This window comes from Pantherophis guttatus, chromosome 4 (assembly GCF_059756535.1).
Source record: "Pantherophis guttatus breed Tessera chromosome 4, ASM5975653v1, whole genome shotgun sequence".
Lineage (NCBI taxonomy): Eukaryota > Metazoa > Chordata > Lepidosauria > Squamata > Colubridae > Pantherophis > Pantherophis guttatus.
This window is the reverse complement of record NC_142066.1, coordinates 123,525,243-123,545,195: the sequence shown is the minus strand read 5'-3', so window position 1 is coordinate 123,545,195 and position 19,953 is coordinate 123,525,243. Positions and strand designations below refer to the sequence as shown.

The 19,953-nt window shown below is 38.7% G+C and overlaps 1 protein-coding gene across 2 annotated transcripts in view; it reads right to left on the bottom strand.

Annotated features, from left to right (window-relative positions):
• Positions 1 to 19,953, bottom strand: part of CRPPA (CDP-L-ribitol pyrophosphorylase A) — a 65,948-nt gene that overhangs the window by 24,356 nt on the left and 21,639 nt on the right. For both annotated transcript variants that reach the window (XM_034401836.3, XM_034401837.3), the window contains exon 3: positions 1,607 to 1,756. In XM_034401836.3, the coding sequence (XP_034257727.1) occupies positions 1,607 to 1,756 (150 nt within the window). The remainder of the gene's footprint in view (positions 1 to 1,606; positions 1,757 to 19,953) is intronic.

Genomic DNA, 19,953 nt, shown 5'->3' with positions numbered 1-19,953 from the left:
GTAAAAGATGATACCTTGTACTAGACTTTAGAAATTAAAAATTATAGGGAAGAGTCTCTGTGAGGAATTCCCTCTTGCTCTGAATCTGTGAGCATCCATTATCTTACTTTAAAATCAATTGGCAATGAGAAGTGTTCCTGAAGGCATCCTTCTGTGTTGTTTAATAAAGATTTCCTCTACTCATCATCCAATGATAGGTTAATTATTTTTTAATTATTTCTGTTGAGTTGCCCCCATACTTTAAGTAGTTTTGATTGTAATTTTGCAATTATTTTTTTATCATGGAATTGATCATTTTGTCTCAGGTCTTAATTCTAGAGAATTAGCAATAATTCTCTTTAACCCTTCCATGATTTTAAGATTTCTATGGATCCCAGATATGCCAACTACCAAACTTGTAAATTTAATCAATTTGTATAGAAATGGGTTGGAAATTCAAAGTCTGTTATCTTTTCTAGTTGAGAAAGTAATATATCTGGAATTAATACAGTTCTAATCAGTCCATTAGAGAAGGAGCCATCATTCCTTCTTCTCTCTATGGCATATCAATATATTGTATATAAGTTCATCCAGTTTTTCTCTCCAGTCTTTGGAATTGAGCTCTTGTTTTGAAGTGAGTGAGGAAGACCTGTTTAATTTATGAGCATATTATTAAAATAATATTATATTCACTAAGACAAATTTAAAAAGTTCAGGCACAAATCATTTACCATGAACTATCTATATGAGCAATATATACTGTCAGGGTAATGATGATTTAATAGGTGACCAGCTGCTGTAAGGCTGTAAACTGAAATGATGATGCAATGAGAATGAATCAGCAGAGTTATCACTTTAAGAGGCTGTCTATATAAGAGAGGCCGGGTGAGGGTCTCTCTCTCCATGTGTGCTTCCTTCCTATAGTTGATGATTGATTGCCTGACTTTGTCTAATATGTGTATGTATATTCTTTGTAGATAAATCACTGTTTGAAAGACAAACATCCTTTTACTGTATTTTGCCCCTAGGTTGTCTTAAAATAGTCGCATTGTGCGCACTCTGACATAGGTTTGAGCAGGATGAAAAGCAATCATGAAAATCAGGTCTGCAGAAAGCAGGAATCCTGCCTCCCTCTCAGCCAAAAGAAAATAGAGGGACAAAAAAACCAGGTCAGAAAGTGGATAGAAGGGGACCTTCCATAAGAAACAAGCAGAATTAACTTTGCCAATGTAATTTCTAGTTCCATTCCCACTAGTTTCATTCATTCTAAATTTCCTATGTATAGCATTTGGAAGTACGCAAGCAATAAAAATGACACTTCCAGAGAGAACCTTCATCTTCCAGCTACCTCAGTTATAGATGGATAATGACACACAGGTGGTAACAGGTAGACATATCCTTGGGAAATAGTAGTCTGCTCTTGTAGCAGGAGAAGGAGGCTGCCTATCCTGAGATCTACCTATATTCAAGCACAAGCCAAATCCCTAGCCAAGGAAAAGAAACACTACAACTTCTTCTTTAAAAGAATAACTCATTTGGAGCTTTCAGGTGAGAATGGCATTTAATACTAAACAACTAATTCAGTTGTTCTTACTATTATACTGAGGGCAAAAACCAGAATACTTACTTGAAGATATGCTTGATGGATTTTATCAAATAAGAAAGCCTGAGGCATTTCACTTGCTCTGTATTTGGCACGATCTAGTGAATGGTCTAAACATCCCTCTGTAGTGGAAGCAATAACTGTGGAGACAAGAGGACGGATTGCTCCTGCTGCCTAGGGTACATAAAAACGTCAGTTTTAAAACAAGTCAATTCAAATTAAAAAGTTTAATCTTCACATATTGTATTTTTCGGAGTATAAGATGCCCCGGACTATAAGACGCACCTACCTTTTTTGGTGAGGAAAACAAGAAAAATAAATCTGCCTCTGTCTGCCAGAAATTTTGCCTCATTGCAGCAAACAGCAAATAGCCTGCTTTACTTTCATTTTCGTTTTCAGCATAGCTTGATTAGCACAAGAAAAAAAAATCTGCTCCCAGCAATTTACCTCCTTGTAGCAAGCAGCAGAGGCCCGGGCAAAATAACTGAGAGTCGGGAGGCCGATCCAACAGAGAATCAACTTGTGCTAATTAGGCTGTGCTGAAGCTGAAATGGGCTATTTCTTCTTGCTGCTTGCTGCAAGGAGGTAAATTGCTGGGAGGCAGAGGTCAAAGGGTGGGGGCCAGTGGGTGGGCGGGGCTACATTCAGGTATAAGACGCACCTAAATTTTCACCCCCTTTTAGGGGGAAAAAAGTTGCATCTTATACTCTAAAAAATACGGTACATTATTAGTTAGCCAAATATAGATACAGATGAATTCCATGTGAATTCATAAACGACAGAATTAATTACACAAAATATTTATATATCAGGTTCATGCACGATCAACTAATTGCACTAGATAACAAAATTATTCAATGATACACAAATAATTAATGCAAACTCTTATTTATATTTTCTGTGTTTTTTAAATGGAAAATTCATTATCATTACTTGATAATTAAGCTGATCATCAAATTGACATACTTAATTAAGCTAGCTCTTAATATTGATTGAATGCTGTTGAATGTATGCAAAGTTTCTTTGAATTTGTGTATCAAAGATTTTCTGAACAATACTGAAAAAAATTGATGGTTTTGCCTTCAAATGGAACAAGATTACATGATCAAATGTGAATCAGCCGTTATCAAAAATAACTTATTACAGTGATCATTGTGAAACAGCTTACTTATATTAAAACCTTTAATTGTGTTGTGGCTTCATTGCCTGAGCCTGGGCTATCGACAGATGCAGATCTGAGAGTGAGGGTGAGAAGTTGGTAAGGCTTCCCTCTCCAGGACCCTCCTTTCTGGCAATGCCTCCGGAGGACACCGAAGGCCAAGAGATAGACCCAGAGCCAAGCACGTCCCCACAGCCACAGGGGGACAGCGACGAAGGAGATAAGTGCTGGCTGGATCCTCGACAGTGGCGCAGAGGGGAAGGCGTGCCAGAGATTAGCTGAGTCACTGGACCACACCCCACAGGGTATAAATGTGGGTGTGGTGGCCAGTTCAGTTTGTGACGAGCAAAAACTAGAAATAATCCATGATCTCTGTGTTACTGGACTTCTGCCTGCCTTGTCGGACTGCATTTGGACTAATCCTTGTATTGCTGAATCTTTGCCTGCTTTATCGGAATGCTTGCAGTCTAATCTTTGTTTTGTGTGAGTAAAGTCTGAATTGGCAGCTAGCCACTGGGTTGCTGCCAGCTTTATCTTCAAAGACTTTGTCGTGTGGCTTAATTAACTCCGGGCCGTCTGTGGGGGTGCGTGTGTGGGACGGGGACAGAACAAATTGTCTATATATTTCATTTCTGGTTCATTGATAAATAACTATAAAATATTTGTTTGCCTATTAAATTTGATTTAATAGCTTTGTAAAGGAGTACCGTAACATTAGATTAACTTAATTTAGACAAAGGATAGTGCTTGAAACATTCATACACTTTCAATACTTGTTTTTAAATTATAGGCTTATGTATGTATGTATGTATGTATGTATGTATGTATGTGTGTGTATGTATGTGTGTATGTGTATATGTGTATATGTGTATGTATGTACATATATGTGTGTATATGTGTGTATTTCTAAACATAAAACGTGTAAAACAAGATGCTAAAACGTAACAGGTAAGCAGACCTTTATTTATAACAAATACACAAATTCTGTCACCAGGATATCCTTATAGATATCCTATGCTAAGCATTCATGAAAATGGTGAATTAATTTCTAATATAAATTAGATTGATATAAATAATAAACTCCAATTACAGGAAATGGTTAGTAATAAGGCTTTGAGAACAAGTTTCTTTCCCCTGTTTAAAATTCAGGTCTATTTGTACAAGTATAAATAAAATACAAAAGTAGATTAAAACTGTGTAACTCATGTCATCAATTGTTTCTTTCATCAAATTAAACATTAACACTTCTAAAAATAATATTCATATTAATATGGTTTCTAAGCATAGCACAAAGATCAAAAGCAAAGGGATGTGTAAAATCATCTTGATCTTATCACTGACTTTGTTGGGAAGGTTTTAGTTTACCAATATTTATTCAGATTCCTTATTTATCCAATTCTGCCCACTATTTGTTTCTCTTATTGATAGAACACTCCCAACTGGAACTAGAATGTACACAATTGAAACAACTTTTATTTGACAGCATTCATAACCACGTTGTCAGGATTCAGTGTCGTCTCAAATAAACTGCATTTCAAGCTGTATTCACTCCAGTGCTGACACACGTGTTACAAATTCTACATTCAAGCAGAATTAACTGTGCACTTATTTTTGCAACAAGTAGGAACATGTACTTCTGTTCAGACATCCATACTCTCACAAATTATATATCCAATAATCAACATGCTTTACCCATAACTGTAATTATCACTTCTGCTAGCAGAACTGTCTTAAAGAATTATCTCTTTTACATTTTTAGAAATGCCACCTTCAAAGAAAAAGCAACCACGATTATGTGACTTGAATATTTCAGTTATTTTTCAGAAAGTACATATTTTGTATAATGAACATTAAATTGATATTGGATACCACTTCCTTGCCATTAAATTGATTCTGTAATTATTTTAATTACCAACAAAACTGAAAATTAATTTGTAGCAACTAGAGAAGCAACATTTATATGTTGCAATATTGCTTATCAGTAAACCCATGGTTATTCTTTGAGATCACACACATTTATTTTGGACACTTTTTGGATAATCACTTGCTTTTAAGTTCTGGTATTACTATGGAAATATATTTTCAGTGAGCATAGTATCAGACTCTCAGTGCAAGAAAAGAAAAAAATACCATGAACAATTATGTGAACATTATATTGTTAACATACAGTGGTAATTTGAGAGAGGGGAAAAATCTCTTTATGTTTACATGATTTTATATACACATCTCCTCAATTGCCTTTCCCTATAGAATCCCACATTTCTATATATTTTTCTTCTCGTAAGGAAATACCTTCATTTTTTAACAACCGAAGTCTAGGGTGAGACAGAAATAAATTAGCAGGAAACATTAAACTGTAATTTGACTTAGATCCAGATCTTCTTGTACTTTAGCTAGAGCTATGCAAATGTATTTAATCTGTTTACTTTTTCTAGGTTGTCTGTTGGATTTATTTTAGACATAACTAGATCTAAATCATTTATTGAAAGAAGCAGTTTCATACTGCAGATACTGGAAATTGCAGCACAAATAATAGCAACCACACATAATAATATCACCTTTCCCACAGTATAGTTCTTAAAAACAGGAAATTGTGAATAGATATTCAGTGAAATACATTGCACTGTAAACTGTTAGTTACAGTTCCTAAACTTATTTAAAAAGTTTCCACTGCAAAAATAATAATGCTCTTCAGAGAAAAACCATCTACATAGTGTGGCTGAATTACACAAGCAGTTATAACACAAATTAAATTTACTATTTACTAAAAATAGATGACTATGAAAAAATTATGATTTTCATGTCTGCAAAAGAGTCAAAACACAAATATGAGCAAATACAACCCAGGATACTATTATCTGAGAATGAGGGAAGTTATGCTATCTGGCATTCCTGGTGGCTGAAAAAGATATGAAGCAAGAGAGGGTTGAAACACAGCAGAAGTCAATGCCACGCAGGTCAGAGCGATGGAACAAGGGGATTCCACCTCACAGGTATTCTGCTAGTAAAGTAAATGTGTAATGTGTGGTATGAGCCAAGGAACTATAAAGAAGTATTGGTGTTATCTAAAATTGAACAAGTAAAGTGGAAAGAAACCATGGACAAAGAAATGAAATCCATGGATGAACATAAAGTGTTCACATCTATGACTTTGCGACAGGGTTGCAAAGCCATAGGATGTAAATGGGTATACAAAAAGAAAGTACTACCCAATAATGAGGTCCAATATAAAGCAATATATTAGCATTTGTGGATGATCTTTGATTCATTGCGAAGGATGTATCACAGTTAAAAGAATTTGCTAATAAGTTAGAGAAGCAGTTTGAATTAAAAAATTTGGGAGAAATACAAAATTACCTTGGTGTGGAGATACAAAAAACTGAGAAAGGTGTTATGTTCTCAGTCAAAAAATAAAAATTGAACAGCTGTCGGAGAAATGTAATATGAAGAATTATAATCCTGCTCCAACACCTATGAGCACAGATTTTTCTAACAGTTTGGGTGAGGACAAAAGTGAAGCCTGTGATCAAGAGATATATCAGTGAGCAATAGGGAGTCTGTTATATCTGTCACAGTGGTCCAGATCAGACATAGCTTGTGCAGTAAGCATCTTGAGTCACTTTACTGCTGCACCAACACAATTACATTGGATGTGTGTAAAAAGATTCTCAGGTATTTGAAGGGAACTGTGAATTTGGGTCTTCAAATACAGGTCTCTGAAGAATTAAAATTGAAATGTTATGTTGATAGTGATTATGCCAACGATATAAAAACCAGAAAGTCCAATTCTGGGATTGTGGTATTGTTTGGAGGGACATTTAATTGGAAGTCCAGAAAGCAAACAACTGTAGCCATTTCTACTGTGGAGGCAGAATTTATTACTTTATCTGAACTTTGTTCAGAGGTAACTTGGTATGTACAGCTGTTATGGGATTTAAATGTAAAAGTAAATAAAGCTGTAACAGTGTATGAGGATAATGCCACCTGCATTAAAATAGAAATAGGTGACAGAGTAAAAAATAGAAGCAAGCATGTGATCATTAAATATTGTAATGTATGAGAAGCCATCAAATGTAAATTAATTAGCTTGATTCACTGTTCTTCAGAAGACAATCTGGCAGACATAATGACCAACCCATTGGGTGGAGTACACCATGGGAAGAATAGTAAGTTATTCAGTTTTATGTCTATTCCAGTCAAGAAGGAAGGAGTGTCAGTGTGTGAGAGAGTTCATGAATTGGAATAGGCATACAGTCAGGTCCAGAAATATTGGGACATCGACACAATTCTAACATCTTTGGCTCTATACACCACCACAATGGAGTTGGAATGAAACAAACACAATGTGCGTTAACTGCAGACTGTCAGCTTTAATTTGAGGGTATGTACATCCAACTCAGGTGAACGGTGTAGGACTTACAGCAGTTTGCATATGTGCTTCCCACTTGTTAAGGGACAAAAAGTAATTGGACAGAATAATAATCATAAATCAAACTTTCCCTTCTTAATACTTGGTTGCAAATCCTTTGCAGTCAATCACAGCCTGAAGTCTGGAATGCATAGATATCACCAGACGCTGGGTTTCATCCCTGGTGATGCTCTGCCAGGCCTCTACTGCAACTGTCTTCAGTTCCTGCTTGTTCTTGGGGCATTTTCCCTTCAGTTTTGTCTTCAGCAAGTGAAATGCATGCTCAATGGGATTCAGGTCAGGTGATTGACTTGGCCATTGCATAACATTCCACTTCTGTCCCTTCAAAAACTCTTTGGTTGCTTTTGCAGTATACTTTGGGTCATTGTCCATCTGCACTGTGAAGCGCCGTCCAATGAGTTCTGCAGCATTTGGCTGAATGTGAGCAGATAATATTGCCCGAAACACTTCAGAATTCATCCTGCTGCTTTTGTCAGCAGTCACATCATCAATAAATACAAGAGAACCGGTTCCATTGGCAGCCACACATGTCCACGCCATGACACTACCACCACCTGCTTCACTGATGAGGTGGTATGCTTAGGATCATGAGCAATTCCTTTCCTTCTCCATACTCTTCTCTTCCCATCACTCTGGTACAAGTTGATCTTGGTCTCATCTGTCCATAGGATCTTGTTCCAGAACTGTGAAGGCTTTGTTAGATGTTGTTTGGCAAACTCTAATCTGGCCTTCCTGTTCTTGAGGTTCACCAATGGTTTACATCTTGTGGTGAACCCTCTGTATTCACTCTGGTGAAGTCTTCTCTTGATTGTTGACTTCAACACACATACACCTACCTCCTGGAGAGTGTTCTTGATCTGGCCAACTGTTGTGAAGGGTGTTTTCTTCACCAGGGAAAGAATTCTTCGGTCATCCACCACACTTGTTTTCCGTGGTCTCCCAGGTCTTTTGGTGTTGCTGAGCTCACCGGTGCATTCCTTCTTTTTGAGAATGTTTCAAACAGTTGTTTTGGCCATGCCTAATGTTCTTGCTATCTCTCTGATGGGTTTGTTTTGTTTCTTCAGCCGAATGATGGCTTGCTTCACTGATAGTGACAGCTCTTTGGATCTCATCTTGAGAGTTGACAGCAACAGATTCCAAATGCAAATAGCACACTTGAAATGAACTCTGGGCCTTTTATCTGCACATTGTAATTGGGGTAATGAGGGAATATCACACACCTGGCCATGGAACAGCTGAGAAGCCAATTGTCCCATTACTTTTGGTCCCTTAACAAGTGGGAGGCACATACACAAACTGCTGTAAGTCCTACACCATTCACCTGAGTTGGATGTACATACCCTCAAATTAAAGCTGACAGTCTGCAGTTAACGCACATTGTGTTTGTTTCATTCCAACTCCATTGTGGTGGTGTATAGAGCCAAAGATGTTAGAATTGTGTCGATGTCCCAATATTTCTGGACCTGACTGTAGCAACAAGGCCAGCCAGTGGGGGCGGTTTGGTGGTTCAGACAGCTAGGAACCTGGGCATGGCTCAGGTCAACTGTTCTGTATATAGGCGACTTTATCTCTGCTGACCTGGCCCGGATATTGTATATATGCTTTATGTGTTATTATGTATACAGTATATCAAAGTGAGTACACCCCTTCACATTTTGTAAATATTTAAGTATATTTTTCATGTGATAACACTGAAGAAATGACACTTGGCTACAATGTAAAGTAGTGAGTATACAGCTTATATAACAGTGTAAATGTGCTGTCCCCTCAAAATAACGCCACTCACAGCCATTAATGTCTTAACTGCTGGCAACAAAAGTGAATAACCCCTGAGTGTTAATGTCCAAATGGGGCCCAAGTAGCCATTTTACCTCCATGTGATTTGCTAGTGTTACAAGGTCTCAGGTGTCAAGGGGGAGCAGGTGTGTCATTGGAAGTTAAACATGGCACCTCATGGCAATGAACTCTCTGAGGATCTGAAAAAATTAATTGTTGCTCTACATAAAGATGGCCTAGGCCTGTGTTGGCGAACCTATGGAATGCATGCCGGAAGTGGCATGCAGAAACATCCTGCAAGGGACGCATGGGCTCACTGGCTCCTCTTCTGTGTTCCTGTGCACACATGCGTATCAGTAAACTGGCCTTCGCGTGCATGGGAATGCCGAAACCCAGAAGAACAGCATTCCATTGCGCACGCGCATGCCAGCATCTGAACTTCCGGGTTTCCATCGCATGTTTGCGCAATGGCAAGCTGTTCATCAGGTGTGCTGGAAACCAGAGGTTCGGTGCCGGCACATGCATGCGCAATGGAATGCTGCTCTTTCAGGTTCTGGCACTCCCATGCACATGAAGGCCAGCAGGTCAGCACGCAGTGACGTAAAAGGTTAGCCATCACTGGCCTAGGCTATAAGAAGATTGCCAAGATCCTGAAACTGAGCTGCAGCACAGTGGCCAAGACTGCATAGCGGTTTAACAGGACAGGTTCCACTCAGAACACATCTCGCCATGGTCAACTAAAGAAGTTGAGTGCCCATGCTCAGTGTCATATCCAGAGACTGGCTTTGGGAAATAGACGTATGAGTGCTGCCAGCGTTGCTGCAGAGGTTGAAGGGGTGAAGGGTCAGCCTGTCAGTGGTCAGACCATACACCGCATGCTGCATTAAATTGGTCTGCAGGACTGTCATCCCAGAGGAAGCCTCTTCTAAAGATGATGCACAAGAAAGCCCGCAAACGGTTTGCTACAGACAAGCAGACTTAGGACATGGATTTCTGGAATCATGTCCTATGATCCGATGAGACCAAGATAAACCTATTTGGTTCAGATGGTGTCAAGCGTGTGTGGTGGCAACCAGGTGAGGAGTACAAAAACAAGTGAGTCTTGCCTACAGTCAAGCATGGTGGCGGGAATGTCATGGTCTGGGGCTGCATGAGTGATGATGGCACTGGGGAGCTACAACTCATTGAGGGAACCATGAATACCAACATGTACTGTGACATACTTAAGCAGAGCATGATCCACTCCCTTCAGAGACTGGGCCACAGGGCAGTATTCCAACATAACAACCCCAAACACACCTCCAAAACAACCACTGCCTTGCTAAAGAAGCTGAGGTTAAGGTGATGGACTGGGCAAGCATGTCTCCAGACCTAAACCCTATTGAGCATCTGTGGGGCATCCTGAAATGGAAGGTGGAGGTGCGCAAGGTTTCTAACATCCCCCAGCTCCGTGATATCATCATGAAAGAGTGGAAGAGGACTCCAGTGGCAACCTGTGAAGTTCTGGTGAACTCTATGCACAAGAGAGTTAAAGCAGTGCTGGAAAATAATGGTGGCTGTTAGAATATGGTGCATGCCTAACAGGTTGTCCAGGCAATATATAAGTTAACATGATGAATATGTATTCTATGACTTTAAGAAGTACTGCTGAATCATTGTAATGCTGAGTCATTGTATCCTGATTGGATAAGCTCTGAAGTAACTGTATTTAAGAGAGCTTGAACGTAGTCCACGATGGTGAACATGCCACCATCGTGACCTGTTATCAGCGTAAACTTGCTACTATTTATTACCTACTGCTGTTTTGTAATTTCTACTTGATCTCTTACATGGTCTAATGTAATCATAGTTTATTTATTCTGTTTTTAAGAACTATTTATATCGTTCCTGTTTGATCCTTTTACTACAAACTGGTAAGAAGAATTTTGTATCTCTGGACTGATTATGACTGGCTAAGACTTGGATTGATTAAAGACTATGAGATTGTTTTTCACTACAAAGTAAAAACTTTGATAAACCAGTTTATATGTATTTTATTCATTGTTGCTCTCAGTACCGTTTCCATGTGCTCTATGCTCTGCTGGTTATTAACACATCAATATCCTTAACAGTGGCCATACAAAATATTGACACTTTGGGTCCCATTTGGACATTATCACTTAGGGGTATATTCACTTTTGTTGCCACCAGTTTAGACATTAATGGCTGTGTGTTGCGTTATTTTGAGGGGACAACAGATTTACACTGTTATACAAGCTGTATACTTACTACTTTACATTGTAGCCATTTCTTCAGTGTTATTGCATGAAAAGATATACTTAAATATTTACAAAATGTGAGGGAGTGTACTCATTTCGGTGATATACTGTATAAAGAAGTTTTGAATGCTGCTGAATTCTGTTTTTCGCTGCAACAAACTCTGACACCATTGATGTGTATCATGACTCTTATCGGACCCAAGACAGTTTTCCTTCTTTGGATTTGAACAACTGGATATCACTCAATAAACAAGAACAGAGATTTGTCCAATGAATGAACCTCCTGAGATGAATTCAAGACAGAATGCAAGTAAGAGTGCAGTATAAGCAGATTTACAGATTTTCTTTCAGAATCTGATTTAAGGTTTAGCTAGCCAGTTGCATTGTCAGGGAAACCAAGCAGGAGTAATGAAGCAGCTTCAACTATAATTTCAGTATGATCATAATCAGCCCAAATTAGAACTCTGGTTATTGTTACATGTGAAAAAGATTTATTTTCCTGTAGCTAATACAAAAAAGAAATTCTTTTTGCTATTATAGAGCCACATAAGAAAAGCTGCTGAGTTATTGTTAGGTACAAGTTACTACAGGTTTCTGTAACAACAGTAGCTTGCTTTGCAATTACATTGAGGCAAATTGGAAATCAGAAAAAGATGCATAGCTTAAGGCTGTTGATCATTTATGGTCTTGCACTTTTCAATGAAATGACATGCACTAATTGTGTTTGAAATGCTTTATCCCTGGAGCCTGATACAGATGAGAGAAAGTTAGGATATCCATGAAAAACAGGCTTCAGTCTATACTGTACTTACATTACAGTTTATGTATTTGTATCCTAATTTTCATTCCATAATGAAGTCCTAACAGTTTTGAGGGGGGAAAAACCCAATATTTTAAATGTTGATAAACTACTGAAAATGAAAATATTTCAATAAATCTGTAAATTTAATTCAAGTAGCAACTAATTCAGTCTATAAACCACTATAAACTCATAAATAAACATAGAGCTCTAGAAACAGTGGTATAGTTGTTTGAGTATATATAGTTGTATAGTAAGGTATTTCAGTTTTTTCTCAAAGCTTGAATATTCTTCTTGCAATAATGAAAAATGCTAACTATTAGACTTCAAGCATTTTAATTATTTTGGATGGAAATGTGGCTATATTAAACTTATTACCATAGAAATTTGAATTGTATTTAGCATGTGAGAAACAGACAAATAGACATTAATTAAAACAAGTAAAACTATTAAAAGTAATAAAAATGTGTAAAAAGCAGAAATTACAAGTGTGTGTGTGTGTGTGTGGGAGGGAGGGAGGGAGGGAGGGGAGGAGGGAAAGAGAGACATTGATTGTGTGCTCCTAATGATACAAAGCTCCAGAGTACTTCATTATTTAAATAAGGACAAGTTATATATGTTCACATATCTCAGATACTATTTTAATAATTCAGAGAAACAAGACCTATTAAATTGTGGAATGAAACAGAATAAAGTCTGGTTTGGAATTATAAGCAACAAAAAATATTGCTTTCCTAATAAGAATTATCTCAGCCTGAAGTAAGAAAAATAAAATGTTCTGGGACCCTATGAAATGTACCAGTATCTGTCCCCAATCTGAAGCCTAAAACGACCATGGTAAATGTTTCAGGTGGCTAAGTGGTTAGAATGCAGTACTGCAGGCTACTTCTGCTGACTGCTGGCTGCCTGCAATTTGGCAGTTCAAATCTCACCAGGTTCAAAGTTGACTCAGTTTTTCATCCTTCCGAGGTCAGTAAAATGAGGACCAGCTTGTTGGAGACAATATGCTGACTCTGTAAACTGCTTAGAGAGGGCTTTGAACTACTGTGAAGCGGTATATAAGTCTAAATACTATTGCTATTTCTATAACTACAACATATAATTAGTAGACTGCATGCCTTTAAGGCAGTGTTTCCCATTCTTTGAAGCTTTGCAGATCAGCGGGGGGAGGGGAGATAGTTATGTGGGGGGCAAGTGTGCTGCTCATGCAAATAGAGCATGTGTACACTTACTTGCCTGCTGCTCACACAAGTGACGATGTGCTAGCATCTTCGCACTTCTGTGGCCCAGTTCAAATGGCTCAAGGTCCAGTAGTGGGCCACAGCCAGGGGGTTGCAAGTTTAATGCAAGTTGGTAACTTCAAACTCTTGTCCATTTTCTTCTACTTATTAGCTAGGTTGTAGAAAATCAATCACCAAAGGCAAAAGTGAATCAACAGTCTTGGGAAAGATTGGTGGGCAAGAAGGCAGCATTAACCTAGTTTTCATAATTAGGGTGGGGAAGATGAATTCAAGTGTGTATGTGTGTGTGTGTGTGCATGCATGACATTCTATCCTAAAAATATATGTAGTTTAAATTATATCAAACATTTGAATTTAGAGCATGTAGTTTAATCTGAAGAATAATATATACTCAAAGAATCAGACTGGCAATGGACCAAGTATTATCCCTGCATAAACAATGTGGTTAAAACTAGGAGACTGGTGTAATGTATTTTTTTGAATCTGCCAACAGATATTATTATAATCAACATTCATATCAAAATCTATCCTTATGTATTTGACTTAATCATACACTACCACTATATCTGAATGTCAAAACACCCTCATTTTAACTTTGTTTTGCCATTGATGAAATAAAAATCCAAGTTTTAAAGAAAAGGCACAAGCATGATATTAACTTATTCCTGCAGTTATAACAGAATAAACTGAAGTTTTAGTTATAAGATTGCATGAGAAAATTGGAGTTAAGAAGACTCCTAGTCCTATCTTTCAGGATTGACAAGTTTCTTTTTTTAAAAAAAAAAAGTGCTGAAAACGTTTTTCCTTGTGGTACTGTTAAAAGTGTTGGCAATAGAAAATTGCTAGGGGCTTTGGAATGCTGCCTTCTTCTGTATTCACTACCTTTCACAACTTGTATTGGCAACAAAAATGGGTTTCTAGAAATGTATAAGTTTAATTATGAATTGCTTCAAAACATAAATGGAATTTAATTGGTTACAAAGCTATATTCTAACATAATCAGGAGATTGTTTCATACAATTAATTTACTAGGGCATAATTTAGTAGTTCTCATAAGCTGCACATTTTGAATCCTGCAGGCAAATAACAAACTGATTAGTAAATGTAATAATGTAATTTATTCTACTGACAAGTGGAATTAAAAAGTGCAATATCCTACTTGATCAATTGCCATTTCAAGAACATTAAGACTTCATACAATTATGCTATTCATATGGTATGCAGAATCTGAATTTACGGTATCATTGTTGCATGAGTGATTTAATGTTAAGTTTCAGCCAAGATTTTTTTAAAAAAAACTAGGAAGTCTAAGTACATAATTTAAAAAGGAAATAATTACTCTTCATAAAAAATGTTTAACAAAGCAATATATATGTAGATTTCTCATTCATCCCACTTATGTTTTAGAGTAGGCTTTGTATATTTTTTTCCTAAGTGGCCATCAATAACAAAGGATTTAGGATGACATTCCAGTTTACTGTGCCAAGAAAGAGGATATTTATATTGCTTTTCTATGGATGCAAGCACTAGCTATGCATAGGCTCTGCACAGAAGCAAATTTGAAACAGAAATATGGGACATATTTGTAAAATATAAGAGACTGGGCCCTATCCAACAAAATACAATGCAAATGGTGAGAAACTAAGATTGTACATTTAGGCAAGAAAAACTAAACGCACAGGTATAGAATAGGTGACATCTAGCTCAACAGCAATAACTATGTGACTCCTAGCCTGAGCAAGCAGTTCGCTGCAGCTGCCAAAAAGGCTAATGCAGTCTAAGGCTGTATCAGCAGAGGGATAGAATCAAGACCACGTGAAGTATTAGTACCGCTTTATGCTAAACCCATACTTGGAATACTGCGTCCAGTTTTGTTTGCCATGATACAAAACAGATGTTAAGACTCTAGAAAGTGCAGAGAAGAGCAAATAACATGATTAAGTGGACTGAAACAACAGTTGCAGGAACTGGGAATGTCTCGTCTAACAAAGAGGACTGGGGTGACATGACAGCAGTCTTCTATTATTTGGGGGAGAGGAGAAGGATAACCATTTAAGCATAAGACAAGAAGTAATGGATGGAAGCTTAAGAAAGAGTGATCTAGAATTAAGGAAAAATGTTGTGACAGCAAGAACAATTAATTATTGGAATATTTGGGCTGGAGGCTTTTGAGACTGGACAACCACTTGTCCAGAATGGTATAGAGCAGGGGTGCCAAACTGAAGGCCCGCAGGCCGGATTTGGCCCACGAAGCATTTGAATCTGGCCTGCAGGAACGTTCTGGAAAATGCAAGGGACTGGCCCACGTCACATCGGCTCTCCCCATACCAGCGGGTGCTCGTGCAAATGCTTCACTCTTCCAGCAACAGCCGAAGCTTGTCTGCCTCATCCCGCCCAGCCAGCTGGCCTTCCTCTCTGTGCCTGGCACCTCACCTTTGCGCCTGGTCTTGCCTCGCTTCATCAAACTGTCTTTGCCTCTGCATTCTCTCCCTTGCTTCTTCACTTCTTGCATGGATTCTCATTCCTACACCTTAGCTTCTCCATTCTCCCCACACTTCTGCACTTCTGCGACCAGATTCTCATTCCTACACCTTCTCCTCCCCATTGTCCCCCATGCTTCTCCACTTCTGCGCCCAGATTCTTGCTCCTACATCTTCTCCTCCTCATTGTCCCCCACGCTTCTCCACTTCTGCGCCCAGATTCTCGCTCCTACACTTTCTCCTCTGTGCCCAACCCTCACTTCTCCATCTTCTCCTCTGTGAGCAGACTGTCACTTCTCCATCTTTGCCTCTGCGCCCAGCAGTGGCAACAGCTTTGCTCTTAAGAAGGGAGGTAAGTGGATGCCCCCTCGGGGAAGCTGGGCTGGGCTGGGCTGGGGTCAGCTGTGGGATTCCAGTGCTGGAGGGCTGGACTGGGTGCTTGCCCACCACTGCCCAGGACTCTGGAGTGAAAGTAGAAAGGAGAAGGCCTTGCTCCAGGGTACTGCGAGGGCAGCCTAGGAGATACCCACCAGAGGCCCAAAACCCTTCATTGGCATACCACAAGTGTTAAATCATTGACACCCAAAACCTGATGGGCATCCTCTCCCATGAGACCCCATCCTCTTGCCCCCTGGGCCCCCAAAGCACACCATGCTCCAAGACTTTGTGGAAAATGTCTGGAAGTCAATGGAGGGGTGCTTTGGTCTCTCCCCCCCCCCACAAAGGACAGACCCATTGCCTGCAAAAACTAAACTTTGGATGGATATTTCGGGCATTTTGAACTCTATTTCTGGTCCTCTTGGATGTTGGAGAGAAATATCTCCTTTTGTCACATAATTATATTTATGCAATCCAATAATTTCTCCCAAACTTAATAAAGCATTAGTAAAGTACTGTAAATACATGTGTTTTAAAGAAGCATTATCCTTGTTACATCTCCAATGTTTTAGTAATCCTTTTCTATATAAACATAACTGAATCCAGTAAATTATAAATATTATTTTTGTTGTGTGAATCATAATATGAGAGCCACTGACATTCTTGCAATAGAAATTGAAATACTTAGAAACAGTGTTTTTAAACTGGAAAGAAAAGGCTGGAGAACCTCCTCCTAGTATAAATGCTCACAATTGAATCCCTATTTCAGTTGTGGTATCTAGGATGTGTGGATAGGATATTATTGCCTATTTGACAGCATTACCCATAAATATACTGTTCAAAAAAATAAAGGGAACACAAGCAGAAGACATCCGCGATCTGATTGAATGAATTATTAAATACTTTGTTCTTTACATCCAGTAGTTTATACACTGCTCAAACAACTAAAGGGAACAAACAATTACTGTATGTAATGAACAAAGTATTTAATAAGGCTATTTCATTCATTCAGATCTCGGATTCTTCTGCTTGTGTTCCCTTTAATTTTTTGAGTAGTGTATATAAAAATCAGAAGCCATACTTCACTAAGGCACTTGGCCTGTGCAGAGTTGGCCTGAATCTGCTTTAATAAAAGATCCCATCTCAAGAGGAGTTGTTTTGTTTGTGTTATCAAGCTGATCTACCTAGATTGGAAGATGCCCTCTGTTGTGGTAGAAAACTTAAAGGGATGCCAATAATTGCAAAGTTTCAAACAATAATTGCATCATTTCCAAAGCTAACAGGTTTTAGTGAGTCATTAATCTTTCACTCAGATAAGCCAGGAGCAGGACTCCCAAAATTTATATTTATAATTTTATTAGAAATTACACTAATATATATAAAAGCTGTTTCCCCAACAAGCTAGCATCCTAACCACTCATAATTGGAAACAGGCATTCCCTTTTGAGAAGGCCCAGCCTCTTATTCTCCAGAGATTTCTCAAGACAGAAGTTGGACTCAGAAGAAACTGCTTCCTGCAAACTTTCTCCTCCACGATTTCACACACAGCAGCAGTGTCCTTTGCCTCCTCCTTTGCTGGGAGGATGCACCAGACAGGGAAATGCCAATGATGTCTGGGATTGGGAGAAGATCTCCTTTGGCGTGCTGTGCACACACACATACATACACCATTCCAAGTTTGGAGACTTTTATCCACATTTGAGCTTACAAACTGCCAATCATCACACTGGTCTAGGAGGGAAGGCTCTCTCCTTCCTATGTGGATAAAAGTCACCAAACCTGGAATGCATGTATGTGTGTGCGCACATGCACTAGACTGCCAGCAGTTTGGGAGGTGAGGAGGTTGTGGGGCACCAAATTGTTCCACATCAAGTTTGCCAGTATGACTTGTTCCATCCTGAGTCAGCCATGCCCAGTAAGTGGCATTAATATGGCCACGCCCATCCAGTTGGCCATGCCAACATGGACAGCCACACCCAGTGAGGGACATCAAGCTGGCCACACCCACCTACTCAGCCACGCCCAGTGAGCAGTGTCGAGCTGGCCATACCTACCCGGTCAGCCACACCTGTCAGGCCCCCCGAGGTCAACAATAGCCCTGATGTGGCCCTCTATGAAATTGAGTTTGACACTCCTGGTATAGAGTCTCCTGCTTGAACAGAAGATTAAGATTTCAAGGTCCCTTCCAACTCTGTTATTTTGTTATTAATCAGGACTTCTTTTCAAAGGCATTAAGGGTTGGCTGGGGATTACCATATAGTAATTTCTTCCTTTCTACTTTTGGGATTTGTATTATGGGCGTACTTATTATTTTCTTGATAATAGTGATTGTATCCAAATTTGGCTTAGATTATTTTACTTCTTATTTCAAGAAAAATGAACATTGAACCGGCTCCTACATTTATTTGAATGCAATATGCTTCTCACTAAAAACAAGGTGTACAAAATTGAATTTACTGTGCTTTTTTCATGTGCTCCTATTGTTTTCCTTCTCTATTTTTTTAAAAAAATAATTTTATTGAGGAAGTTTTTTACAAGCCAAAACAATACAAATCTAAAATAAAAAGGAAATTAAGAAAAAGAAAAGTGCTCAGCAAATAGAAAAGAAATGAAATATAGAGATAACCTTTATTGTCATTTTTTACTGTGTGCACATTGGCACATATTAAAAATGAAATTCTGTCACCCACTCTCAAAATACACACACACACACAAACACATCCATACATAACATATATACAGGTAATATACATGCATGTGCATTATGTATGGGTGTATGTGTGTGTGTACATAATCCTTTATGTATGACCACAATTTACCCCAAAATTTATGTTGCTAAATGAGACATTTAGTGAGTTTTGCCCCATTTTATGACATTTCTTTCTACAGTTGTTAAGTGAATCACTGCAATTGTTAAGTTAATAACAATTATTAACTTAACAATATTGTTAAATTAACAATTATTAATAACAATTGTTATTAACAATTATAAGTTAACAATTATTAAGTGAGTCTGGTTTATCAATTGACCTTTCTTGTCAGAAGGTCACAAAAGATGATCACATGATCCCAGGACATTGCAACTATCATAAATATGAGTCAGTTGCCAAGCATCTGAATATTGATCACATGACCATGGGGATACTGCATAAGTGTGAAAAATGGAAATAAGTCACTTTTTTTTGTAACTTTGAACGGTCACTAATGAATGGTTGTAAGTCAAGGACTACCTGTATACACATCTATCTATATAAATAAAAATGTAAATGTCCGTTTGTACATAACTGCACATCTCCAAAAGTTCTTCACCGATTGTTTTCAAATTTTGACACAACATTGCATTCGACTACGGGTGTGTTTTATATACCTATATTATATACATGTCACACCTGTGACAGGTAAAAACATGAAAAACATTGGAAAACATTGAAAGACATTGACAAACATTGACAAACATTGAAAAGCAGCGCCATCTGCTGGACGTAAAACCAACATGGCAGCCTCCCAGCCCTGATTACGCTCAACAGATTTTTGCTCCTTTAGACTCTCCATATTGCTTCCAACAAACTGCGCATTTGGAAGGCAGAGACGCCCAAGGGCCATATCCTACCACCAGGCTCGGCAGGTAGGCAGCCGGCTCCCCGCCGGGAAGCCCTCGCAGCTGGCGCTTCTAGGGCTGGCCGGGGACCGCCCAAGCCTGGCTCTGACCTCCCCTGGCCACCCCGTGAACTAGCCTCGCCCACCGCTGCTTCCCATCCCCCTCGCCAGCCGCTCTCGGGGCTCCCTCCAAAGAACACCTGGCAACAAGGCTGCCTGGGTCCGCCAAGCAGGAACCCTCCATCCCTCGCCTG